Here is a 12,746-nt window from a genome sequence, read left to right on the forward strand (position 1 = left end):
TAGATTTGGGGCTAAAACACAAAGTCAGACTCTTCAGCCCTGACAATAAACAGTTGTTAATGTCAGTTGTTTAATTGCTAATCTTAACATTGTAATATTTGTTGGGGGATTTAGAAACAGTTTCATAGAGTATCTGATTCTACAGTTTCTGCTCCCCCTGCTTGTCTAAACCTGGCCTCAGTCCCAAACCCCGCCTCTTAGAGCTTTACACAACTCCAGGAAATCAGCGCAGTGAAGTTTCGTTTCTTGTGAAATCGTCAGTCTCTCTGTCTCACTGCAGCAGAAATGGCAGAAGCGAATATTCTGGTAGCTCATGACCAGTTTAGCTGTTCAGTGTGTCTGGAGATATTGAAGGACCCAGTCGCTATTCCATGTGGACACAGTTACTGTATGGGGTGTATTAAGAACTGCTGGGATCAGACTGATCATGTAGGTGTCTACAGCTGCCCCCAGTGCAGAAAGACCTTTACCCCAAGGCCTGATATGTGCAGAAACACCATGCTGGCTGAAGTTGTGGAGAAATTAAAGAAGACAGGACTCAGTCCTCCTCCTGCTCAAAGTTATGCTGGACCTGGAGATGTGTCGTGTGATTTCTGCACTGGGAGAAAGTTCAAAGCTGTGAAATCCTGTTTGACGTGCCTGGCCTCTTACTGTGAAACACACGTCAAGCCACACTATGAGGGGGCTGCTTTCAAGAGGCACAAGCTGATCAATGCAATTGGAAATCTGGAGCAGAAGCTTTGTGCAGAACACCAACGATTATGTGAGGTCTTCTGTAGAACCGATCAGACGTGTATTTGCTGGCTGTGTGCAGACGAGGAACACAAGAGCCATGATAAAGTCTCAGCTGAGAAAGAAAGGACTGTGAAAAAAGTAAGGGTTTGAAACATTTCCTTGTAGCTATCCTAGAAGATAAGAATTCCCAGGGATATTTAACATGTCTGTTTACTAGGTTATACAGTTTAACATTAGATCAGATTTTAATTGTATATTAAGATCTATTTAAAGAGCCCTAGTTTTTTTTGTTGCTCTATCTAAACTATGATGTACTAACATGTATTTCAGGGTGTAACAGGGGCGTTGTTACGGGTGTTGCTATCACTGATTGACAGGAGAGACACAGGAGGTTTTCTTTGATACAAAAAACACAAAACATTCAAAACAAAACATTGCTTGAAAAGAACTAGAAAATAAAAGTTGACCAAACAAGAAAGGAGGTCCCGCTCCAGGAACAGTCTCCCTGAGACCTCCTCTCTAGAATTGGGTGGGATTAAAATCCCCTAAACTTGTTCCCTATTCCTTCCAGTGCTAGTGATCCTGGTTAACTCACACAGTGATCCGAGATACATTTTTCTTCTTGTGTTTTCCTCACCCTGGTTAACACACACAGTCGTGAGGATCCTACAGCAACACTCTCCTTCCCAGACAGTCTGTACCCCTGCTTGTAGAACCAAGAAACAGGCTTTTCAGACCTTTTTCAAAGGCACGTGGCCAGGGTTAATTGATAAGCAATTAATTAATTAACACCTGGCCACATTCCACACCTGGATTTGAATATACCCTGCCATATCTAGCACAAACTTGATCATCAATAACATTATTTACAATCAAATAAAAACACACTATTTCATGTGCAGGACCTCCGCCCTGCCTCACAGGGTAAGAAGGATTTGTTCAGCTGTTTTGTGGTTCATTGGAATTTGTAGTGTAAAATTAGCATGATTTGCATTCCTAGTGTTTTTTATATGTATCTTGCAACTTAATAAAATCATAGATCAGTTTCATTGTTTAAGATATTATAGTTTAATTGGGTAAACTGTTTAAAAATGACATTCCCAGCAAAGTCAAGCACCTAATTAAAAAAAGCAAAAAACTAAAAAATAACAAGATTAATGATATACAATATACAAGATTAATATGATATTCAATATACAAGATTAATATGATATTCAATATACAAGATTAATATGATATACAATATACAAAATTAATATGATATACAATATACAATATTAATAAGATATGCAATATACAAGATTAATATGTTATACAATATACAAGATTAATATGATATACAATATACAATATTAATAAGATATGCAATATACAAAATTTATATGATATGCAATATACAAGATTAATATGATATACAATATACAAGATTAATATGATATGCAATATACAAGATTAATATGATATGCAATATACAAGATTAATATGATATTCAATATTCAAGATTAATATGATATACAATATACACGATTAATATGATATTCAATATTCACAGGGCTTCTGTTTTTCTTTGTTTATTAATTTCATTAAACCAAGAGGCAGCCATGCTTGTGTTTGTCGTGATGTGGTGGAAATATGATCCTCGCTTGGAAAATTGGTGCTGCAGCCGGAGGACGGAGCGAGCTTCACCCAGTGCTGCCTCTATGATGCAGGGCCTCTTTAATATATTGTAACAATGATTGCAGCACAAGGACAATAATATCTTCTTAATAAACTAATACATCACATTTTAAACAAGACTTTAATAATTGTGTGTTTGATATATAGTAAACAAAACCCATGCCTTTAAAAGTGACACATACGCATCTATCTGCACTGGCAGAGCCGCTGTGCCCGTGCCTTTAAAAGTGACACATACGCATCTATCTGCACTGGCAGAGCTGCTGTGCCCGTGCCTTTAAAAGTGACACATGCGCATCTATCTGCACTGGCAGAGCCGCTGTGCCCGTGCCTTTAAAAGTGACACATACGCATCTATCTGCACTGGCAGAGTTGCTGTGCCCGTGCAATGCCATTCATGCCAGTCTGCCCACAGTGAGGGGTGTGTTTTTGGGAGGCTTGCTTGTACACTTAAAAAGTTTGATCTTTCAATTTATAACCACCATCTATCTCAGAAGAATTGTTTTTATTGGTAAAGTGTTCATCTTTTTGTAACATATTTTATTTTTTTTAATTTTGAAGGCTCAAAGTCAGTAGAGGGCGTAACTCAAATTCAAGATGGCCGCCAGACAGAAACAGTAGCTGAATTTGGTGCATTAGCCCTTTGCAGTCCATTTATTAAGTGCGTGTCTGGCGCGTCGGTTACAATTTATTTTCACACGTGCAGTTAATTTTAGACGTGCTGTTTAAAAGTATTTTTTTTCACAGGCAAACGGGTTTAAAGGGCCCTGCATATCAACAAAGCACTCACTAGGCATCTCCAGCCCCGCCCCACCCTTTCGTTCACTATCGCTTTCACATATGCTAAGAAATAAATAATAATAATAATAATAGTCGTACATACCGATCAATCATCTCCTGATCACTCGTTTTATCACCAAACTCCTCAATAATGCAATCCAAGTCATTATTTTATTTCTACAACATCTCAAAAAAGCTCTGGAAATGTCTGTGATAGTCTCTGTGCGCTGATACAGTAACAACCAGCTTGTTTCCTTATGACCGCCCATATCGGATGCTAATCATGAGATACGCCATTTTTTTTTTATCGGCTTGTCTCGGCTCCTGTCGCTCCTACTCGGCCATTGAATGGTTTTCTCAGCTTTTTCAGGAGAAAAAACGACTAGAAACCCGTATTTTGCGTTTTTTTGATGATGTCGGACAGGGTCCGACAATGGACCGGATAGGAATAATTGCAATGTCGGACCAGGTTCGACAATGGACCGCAAAGGGTTAAAACACATTTTTACAAGATTAAAACAGATATGTTTAAGTTAGTTAAAAACGAAATGTAATAATCCATGTGGGATTTTGTTTGTTGAAATCTACAATTTCTTTCGACCACCCTACTAGTCTCCTCTTTCCTTTGCTCTCTTCCACAGTGAAGTCCTTCTGGTCACGGGCTCATTCTTCTGGGGATTTTGTGTATTTAGGCATTTTTTACATTTCTTCACAATTTGCAATTCTGTTTTAAATTCCACGACTGTGTGAATCCTCCCTATTGAACTGTAATATAGCTTTAAATCCCAGGAGCAAGAACAACCCTCAGTTTCTAATTGTAATCTCATTTTAAGTCTCACAAGCGTGTGCAATCCTCCAATAGAAATGCAGGAATGTGCTGCCACTCAGTTTAAAGTGGCAGCACATTCCTGCATTCCTGTGCTAGGAAAGGGATTTTAATGTTATTCTTGTTAGGTTTTAGGTTATTTTATTGTATTTTTTCAAATGGAAAGGGGTGAAGTTAATGTGAATTGAGTAACCATGTCCAGTGTTTTTTCTGGTGTTTATTGGGTATACACTGATTTCATTGTTTTGTATCAGGGCTGTTTTATCTGTGTTTATCAATTAAAAAACAGAAATCAGAAGCCCTAAATATTCATTAAAGAGAAATCTGCTTCAGTTACCTAGGTGCTTGACAAAACAAACATGAAACACATGCTAGATCAGCCATCATTCACTGTTACTAGTATGAAACAGTACCATCTAGTGGACAGCTACTGTGGATCAAGTGTCCTTTTGTATTGCTGGCAGCTGTGCACTAGATGGTATTGTATCTTACTACTATACACACATGTTGTCTGAAACTGCTGCCTTTGTCCAAGTTTAAACCACCTCCAAGGAAGGTTTAAATTTAATTCACCTTTCACATTTAAACATGGATTAAAATGAGTGGTGCAATGTCATTATATTTTAATCTTTTAAATGTTTAACCTTGGATTAATTTTAAACAAGGATTATATATAAAACCCTGTTTAAAGTTTTGTGCAACATGATTCAAATATAATCCTTGATTTAATCTGGGTTAGTGGTTAATCCACGCTGGTGCATTCGACCCTTAGGGTATCTGTTTGCATAATGTGTGTATCGTTAATCTAACTCCATATGAAGGGGAGAGAGGTATGAAAACACAGCCTGCTCTGAAATAGTCTGTATTGAGTGTGATAGGATATCACTCAATGCCCTGTCAGAAATGTCACTGTGTCACTGTGTTTCTACACAGAAGCAGCTGGGAGAGACACAGACGGAAATACAACAGAGAATCCAGGAGAGACTGAAAGAAATTGAGGAGCTGAAACAGACTGTGGAGTCACTGAAAGTGGGTATTGATAAAAGGGGATTATTATTATTATTATTATTATTATTATTATTATTATCAGATGGACTGGAACACATGTACAGAAGTATACTGTCTATGCCTGATGTGTTTTTGATATCAATACTAACCATGTCTCCTCTACTGTGTTCTTTCACTCAGAGATCTGCATGCATAGAAATAAAGGAAAGTGAGAAGATCTTTACTGAGCTGATCCGATCCATTGAGAAGATCCACACTGAGGTTATTGAGCTGATTGGAGCTAACAAGAAGGCTGCAGTGAATCAGGCTGAAGGACGCATGAAGAAACTGGAGCAGGAGATTGCTGAACTAAGGAGGAGAAACACTGAGCTGAAACAGCTTTCAGAGACAGAGGATCACATCCATTTTCTACAGGTAACATCACTGCTTGTTAGAAAATCTCAAGTCCATAACTGGGACGGTTTCAGACAGACCTCTCCAATTGAATGAATCCTTGCTTTTCCCCAGGAATGTTTTGGACCCCATTCTGTTTCACTGAAAACTCCTTTTCTCCACTTTCCTGTTGTAGAATTTCCAGTCTCTCTGTGCCCCTCCTGAAGCTGGAGGCTTACCCAGCGTTACTGTCAATACAGACATCTCTTTTGGGGCTGTGAGGAAAGCTGTATCTGAACTTAAAGACCATATTGAGGACTTCTGCAAGGGGGAATTAGTCAAAATAACCACAACAGGTTGGTGTGAAATAGATTCCTTTGGTAGAGATTTCTCAAATAGACCATGGATTGAGGAGGGACAGGACTTGCAAGACATTAATAAAGACCTCTTGCAGATTGTTGGCTATATGAATATTGCAGCAGGGGGGAGGGAGCATGGAGGATGGAGGAGACAGCAGGGAGACATGGGAGGCAGCAGGTAGGAGGGAGAGGGAGGAGGGAGGAAGGAGGCAGCAGGGAAGAATGAGCAGGGAGGAGGGTAAATTGAGGAGGGAGCAGGGAGAGGAAGGAAAGAGCATGGAGGAGGGAGCAGGGAGGAGACAGGTGGGATGAGGGAGGACCATGGAGGAGGGAGCAGCGAGGAGGAAGCAGAAAGGTGAGAGCATGGAGGAGGGAGCAGGGAGGAGGAAGCAAAAGGTGAGAGCATGGAGGAGGGAGCAGGGAGGAGAGAGCATGGAGGAGGATACAGGAATTAGAGAGCAAGGAGGAGGGAGTAGGAATTAGAGAGCAGGGAGGAGAGAGCATGGAGGAAGGAGCAGGGAGGAGGATGCAGGAAGAAGAGAGCATGGAGGAAGGAGCAGAGAGGAGAGAGCATGGAGGAGGGAGCAGGGAGGAGGATGCAGGAAGGAGAGAGCATGGAGGAGGGAGCAGGGAAGAGAGAGCATGGAGGAGGATACAGGAAGGAGAGAGCATGGAGGAGGGAGCAGGAAGGAGAGAGCAGGGAGGAGAGAGCATGGAGGAAGGAGCAGGGAGGAGAGAGCATGGAGGAGAGAGCATGGAGGAAGGAGCAGGGAGGAGAGAGCATGGAGGAGAGAGCATGGAGGAGGGAGTAGGGAGGAGGATGCAGGAAGGAGAGAGCATGGAGGAGGGAGCAGGGAGGAGGGAGCAGGGAGGAGGGAGTAGGGAGGAGGGAGCTGGGAAGAAGGAGGAGGGAGCATGGAAGAGAGAGGAGGCAACAGGGAGGTGAAAACATGGAAGAGGGAGCATGGAGGACTGAGCAGGGACTGATGAAGGAGGGAGGTGGGAGTGATGTGTTGACGGAGCAGACAATGACTGCTGTATGTTTGATGCACAAGGGTGTCCTAATATGGATACCGTACTGTTGGGCAAAGATATGTGATGGAGAGGAACGAACACACAACTCCAATGCAGTGGCAGACGTGTTCACATTGACTTTGTCTGCTGCACCGATATGGAAGGAATACATATTCATTGTAATCGTGAACATCTTGAAGTACGGATTTTTACATCCTGAAATGCCATGAATAAGCCTTGTTTCTTTACAGATTGCTGTTTGGAGTCTTGTGTGTGTTGTGTATTAACCCACATGTTTCAATTCTATTCCTCTCTCTCTTTTTTTCTGCCCAGTGAATGAAGTTGCAGTTTACAGTCTGCAGGCTCCAGAGCCAAGGAACAGAGCTGAGTTTTTAAAATGTAAGTCTGTTTTCACTGAAACATTTAACTGAAAGACGTGTCAGTCCATTGTGAGAAGAGCTAACACTACAGAATAGGGAGGGGTGGAGCTTGAGGGCAGCAATTATTATTATTTATTAGTAATTGTGAACCCATTAATCTACACTCCTCTCCAACAAGTATTGGTTCAGATGAATACATGCAGAATGACTGGGGGAGGGGCATTTGTTGCCTGTTTTTCCACTCAGACCTTTCTCTCCCTAAATATCTTGGTATCCCTGAATAGATAATCATCCCATCTTTTAATACATGTACAATGCATGTGAAACCAGTTGTGGGGTAAAATGAACAGCTATCCCTCCCAGTCATCCTGTGCTGGTAGTAAATGTATATTGCAGTATCACTGCACTTGTGGGATGGATTGCTCATCAAATATTAGATATTTGAAGAGTGGATGATATTCTATTGAAGATATTTAGTATGCAAGGGGTCTGAGTGGGTAAAATGCAACACATACCCTGTAGGAACATTAAGTGAACTGTAATTGTATGCAGAGCTGCATTTGATTAGTTCGATTTGATTAGTTCGAAGTTTGATAAATCGAGTAATTCTAATGAACAAAACAAGCAAACAGCAAGAGGGCTTAATTAATAGCAGCAGTTTATTGAAGACAGAAAAATAAATTTAGGAGGAAGGAGGGAGCATGGAGGACAGAGGAGGGAGGATGGAGCACACAGGAGGGAGCAGGGAGGAGGGAGCATAGAGGAGGGAGGAGGGAGCTACAGGACAGAGGAGGGAGCAGTAAGGAGGGAGCATAGAGGAGGGAGGAGAGAGCATAGAGGAGGGAGCAGATACTGATGAAGCAGGGAGGAGGGAGTGATTTGAGGATGCAGCAGACAATGACTATTGATTTTCTCAGTGATTTGACTTTTCTAACCGTCTCTCCTCCACCCGTCCTCTTCTCTTCAATCAGATTCCTGTCAGCTCACACTGGACCCCAATACAACGCATGGACATCTCTGTCTGTCTGAAGGGAACAGAAAGGTGACATACAGGATTGAGAGCCAGAGATATCACGATCACCCAGAGAGATTTGATTACTGGCTCCAAGTGCTTTGCAGAGAGGGTTTGTCTGGGACACGCTGTTACTGGGAGATTGAATGGAGTGGTATAGGGGCTGTTATAGGAGTCACATATAAAGGAATCCGCAGGAAAGGAGGGGATCGTTCCTGTCTCCTTGGATTCAATGACAAGTCCTGGAGTTTGCACTGCTCTGGTTCCAGTTACACTGCCCAGCACAATAACAATCAAACTGCAATAACTGCCCCCCACTCCCCCAGAATAGGAGTGTATCTGGACTTTACTGCCGGCACGCTGTCCTTTTATGGCGTTTCTGACACAATGACCCTCCTGCACAGATTCCAAACCACATTCACTGAGCTGCTGTATCCTGGGTTTGGGCTTCGGAGTTCTGATTCCACTTTAACAATCTGCCAGCTGAACTAGACTGTTTTGTGTTGTAAGAAAACCTTTGTATTGAACTCCCTGTCTGTCCTCTCCACTCCTCGGGTGAAGGGAATGTTCAATCTGACACAACTTTGGATAAAAGTTAGGGGGTAAAACAGCGCCACCTGCAGAGCGAAACAAAGTGAATTATTTGTTTTTAGCAACGAATGGGTTTCATATGAAATATGTTGATTGCCCATATATATGAGGCAAAGTAATACTGTTGATTAGAAAGAAGTGCACATCAGCCTAATAACAAGGAATAATACATTCCCTTGGCAGCCTGCAGTTTAGTGAATTTAGTAATGTGATTTAATAAAAAAAATGAATTTAACTAACTGACTTTTTCTCATTAATTAAATTTATTAATACTCATTAACGCTGTTTTTCATTAAGTCTTTGCCGCAGAATTTGACAAGTTCTTTGCAGAAAAACGTGCTTTTCTCTTTGCAGATTTTAGGAAATTTGACTGCAGATTTCCGTGGGGACCTTCCCAAAACAATGGGTTTATACTGCCATCTAGTGGTTGAAAATAAAACCCGGGCTTTGCTGTGTTAATATGATACTGGATTCAAAATGTGCTTCTCTTTTCCGAAGCGCCAAAATTACATCACGTAAAACACGACTGCCCGCCTCCTCCTTTCTCATGAATATTAAGCAAGCTCCCGTAATAAATATTAAAAGGGCATCAAATAGGCTTATATTAAAATGAGCATGTTTATTTATAATATGAATATTGAAGAATCTGAATGGATGTATTAGTAATCGAATTGATGGAATCATATTCTGTTATATTATTGCAATAACTGAATGATTAATACTGATGGTAAATCTACATTAATGACTTATGGTATAGTAAGCATACCCCCCCCCCCCCCCCCCCATTTAGCATATCTTGATAATATAACTGGGATAGTAAGTTATGTTGCACAGCAGAGTCTGCAGGACTTGGGTTAATATAGAGCTGACTTATTCACCCAGTCAGTAAACAAGACAAATATGAAACTGTTTTCTTATTCTTCTAAAATAAATGATACAATAAATACATAGATTTCTAAAGCCAAATCCATGTTAACTAATGTATTCACGTTGCTAATGATTAGCCTGTGTAATAAATAATCCATTCCTTACTCATGTTTGCATTGTTTTGTCTTATCAATATTGAACAATCCATTTTCTACAAATTGAGAAAAAAACTCTGATGTTTTATAATGTTAAACTGGTGACCCTGAAGTCAGTCACTAGGTTACTAAAAATATCAATTAGACTAAACAATTAAAATCTCAGAGGAAACGTATTTGTTAATAATTAATTATACAAGGCTGTAATGTGGGTGTTTGGTTTTGGGGTCGCTTCACTTTTCTGGTCAACAACATGTATGCCTACAGTTATACCTGCTTCTAAAATGCGGTCTCATATACAGTCTATGCCGGCGGCTCATGAAAAATACATATCGATTCGTCAAATTAGTTCCTCCTTTGCATGTGCTGAAAAAAGCTTGGACTGTTTTTTCTACTTTTCTTTGGGTGGGGGGAGGGGGGAATATGAACCGTGGCCACTAGATGGCACCAAATTTCACAATTTCAGAATAAAAAAAAGTTGAACCACCAACCAAAGGCGTCTTTCAGACATGTTCAGATAACGTTAACAACAAAAGCATTCAATATCTCACACGCACCCACATATTGAAATATCATAATTAAAATATACATACAAATACAGTTTTTCTTAACATGTCAGTGTATTTATACATCAGTAAATAAAAGAGCATTATTGTTTATTATTACAAATCATGTTTCCTCCCTGCTCTTCTTCGGTAAGCAGAACCTGCGTCTGTCAGGGTTGATAATATGCAGTGCCAAGTGTAAAAAAGAAGCACAAATATTAACCAGGTGTTGTTTTTTTCTAGATTTAACTTTTTTAAAAAAATCCAGTTTTAGCTGAATACATACATTTTAACAAGACATATTTCAACGTTTTGACATGTGTACTTTCAGATATTATTTAAAATTGTTGAAAACGCATATCACAAATTCAACATTTAAAGACAATATGACAATTAAATCTGAAAAAAATGCTTCAGTCTTTAAATCTTTTTTTTTTACACTTGTCAAGTCAACATTTAGCTGACATGTTAAATCTTTGACTCTAACAAATAATTATGTGAAAAAAATAAAAAAAAATACATGGATCATAAATCTTTATTTTACACTTGGCATCAACAAATAGCGAACAGATAAATCCGAATATGACACCTCCAACATTGAGACATTGTCGCCCCCTGCTGTCAGAAACAAAGAACTGCAGTTTAGTTTCCTCAGTACAATGGTGGTTGGATATTGGCTTCTCTTTGATCAAGGTGTTTTTTGTATTGCATTTTACAGCACTGAGGAATCCCCCTACATTGCTGTTCAGATCAGTAACGACCCTGATAGCTCTAATGTTACCAGTCGTAAACGCTGTGATAATAAGGACCTGTGTATCCTAACCATTTCAAATATAATATATAACACGTGATGTGTGAGAGGAGGGGATTGCGTGGTAAGATGTGTAGGACTTGAATCAGACTTTTTATACTAAAACTTTGCCACATATATTGGGTTTATTTTACTGTGAAAATGAACAGAAATAAATACAAAATGATCTTATATCATCATCTTACTGAATTAAAAAGTGACATTTTACAGAATTTCACTCAACTCAAGTGATGTTGCTTAACTCAGGAGCGACCGTAAAATAATCAGAAGCATTGGTAATAAGAGCCACACTCAGAATTGCAAACTGGTGTCTTCTGCATTTTAAAACGCTCTGACGTCCGTCAGCTTGGCTTTCATCAGAGAGCAATGCCTGCAGACAAACCCAGGATTCCTCTCCAGTATAATGCAATATTACACAGTGACAGAGTGACAGTGAGCTGCTTCAATTCCAATCAAAGGGAATCATGTGAAATATCTGCTGGACAGCTGCTCCAATGCATTGCTATTATTGAAGAGTGAAGAATGAACTGTTACAGAGGAGCCTAAAAACCCTTCAAGAAACAACATATAAACAGACAGACGAGCACATCAGTGTCAAAACAGACACCATGGGGCTGAATCACCTGCCATACCACTGTCAGTAGGGTGTAGGACCCCCCTGGGACTGATAAACCTGCCATATCACTGTCAGTAGGGTGTAGGGTCCCTCTGGGACTGATAAACCTGCCATAACACTGTCAATAGGGTGTAGGACACCCCTGGGACTGAGTCACCTGCCATACCACTATCAGTAGGGTGCAGGGCTACCAAGGCCAGCCAGGATGACAGTGATTGGTCCTGGCAGGTTGAGAGTCTGCAAAGTGTTTAAATTGTTCTGGAGGGATGCATGATCATTCCTCAGTGATTCCCACCAGCCTCTAAATCCTTCAGGAAACTTGTATGTTATTGCATTGGGGTGGAAGTCTGTTCTCCAGAATGAGACACACATAGAGAGAGTCCTATCACTGTGGAGACTGTTGTTCCTTGTGAATGAAACATCAGGATTGTGTGCAGTCTTGGATTCGACAGTGAAGCGAGCACTTCCTACTGCCCTCTCTCAAAGTCACTGCAATAGGATCTGATGTGCTGTTCTACCATTGGAACTGAAACCGACTGGCAACAGGGAGATGCAGCTTTTATACATCCCAGAATCCATGCCAGGGACCTGGAGAACAACTGAAGCAGTCACTGTGGCTCTGCCTGGTTCTCATATTGCAGGGGTCTAGCATCAGTAAGTGCTGACAGGTCTGTGCTGTTCTGTTGTGTATGTCATTGCTGGGAAACTGAAAGTTCTGACTTCACTGTGATGTCACAGTGCCTGTGATGTCACTGTAAAAATTGACACCCAAGCTGAAGTTCATTCTTATGATAAACCAATTGCAAAAAAAAGCCAAACCTTTTGTGAAGGAGGGCTGCAGAGCAAACTCAGACTTCACCACTGGAGTATAGTGATAGTACTGCTTGAATCACTATACCTTTTCTACACTCCACAATATTAGAAGAACAAATCTGTATCAAACTACAGCATGATTTCAATAACTCTGCCAGCTAATGCAAGTGAAGAGGATCTGGTGG

The 12,746-nt window shown here is 40.5% G+C and overlaps 1 protein-coding gene across 1 annotated transcript; it reads left to right on the forward strand.

The window, feature by feature from the left end:
• Positions 1–213: 213 nt before the first annotated feature.
• Positions 214–8,189, forward strand: LOC117432625 (E3 ubiquitin-protein ligase TRIM47-like). Its single transcript, XM_059016709.1, has 5 exons — positions 214–873; positions 4,952–5,047; positions 5,207–5,754; positions 7,105–7,170; positions 8,123–8,189. The coding sequence occupies exons 1-3, from the start codon at positions 286–288 to the stop codon at positions 5,513–5,515; spliced, it is 993 nt and encodes a 330-aa protein (XP_058872692.1). The 5' UTR covers positions 214–285; the 3' UTR covers positions 5,516–5,754; positions 7,105–7,170; positions 8,123–8,189.
• Positions 8,190–12,746: the final 4,557 nt, after the last annotated feature.

Source organism: Acipenser ruthenus, chromosome 53, assembly GCF_902713425.1.
Source record: "Acipenser ruthenus chromosome 53, fAciRut3.2 maternal haplotype, whole genome shotgun sequence".
Classification (NCBI taxonomy): domain Eukaryota; kingdom Metazoa; phylum Chordata; class Actinopteri; order Acipenseriformes; family Acipenseridae; genus Acipenser; species Acipenser ruthenus.

What these genes read in the sequence shown, in the direction of transcription:
- LOC117432625 (XM_059016709.1), top strand. Translation starts at nt 286, where the DNA reads ATGGCAGAAGCGAATATTCTGGTAGCTCATGACCAGTTTAGCTGTTCA. An exon ending in AAGAAAGGACTGTGAAAAAA is followed by an intron (nt 874 to 4,951) that starts GTAAGGGTTTGA and finishes GTTTCTACACAG; the next exon opens with AAGCAGCTGGGAGAGACACA. An exon ending in AGACTGTGGAGTCACTGAAA is followed by an intron (nt 5,048 to 5,206) that starts GTGGGTATTGAT and finishes TCTTTCACTCAG; the next exon opens with AGATCTGCATGCATAGAAAT.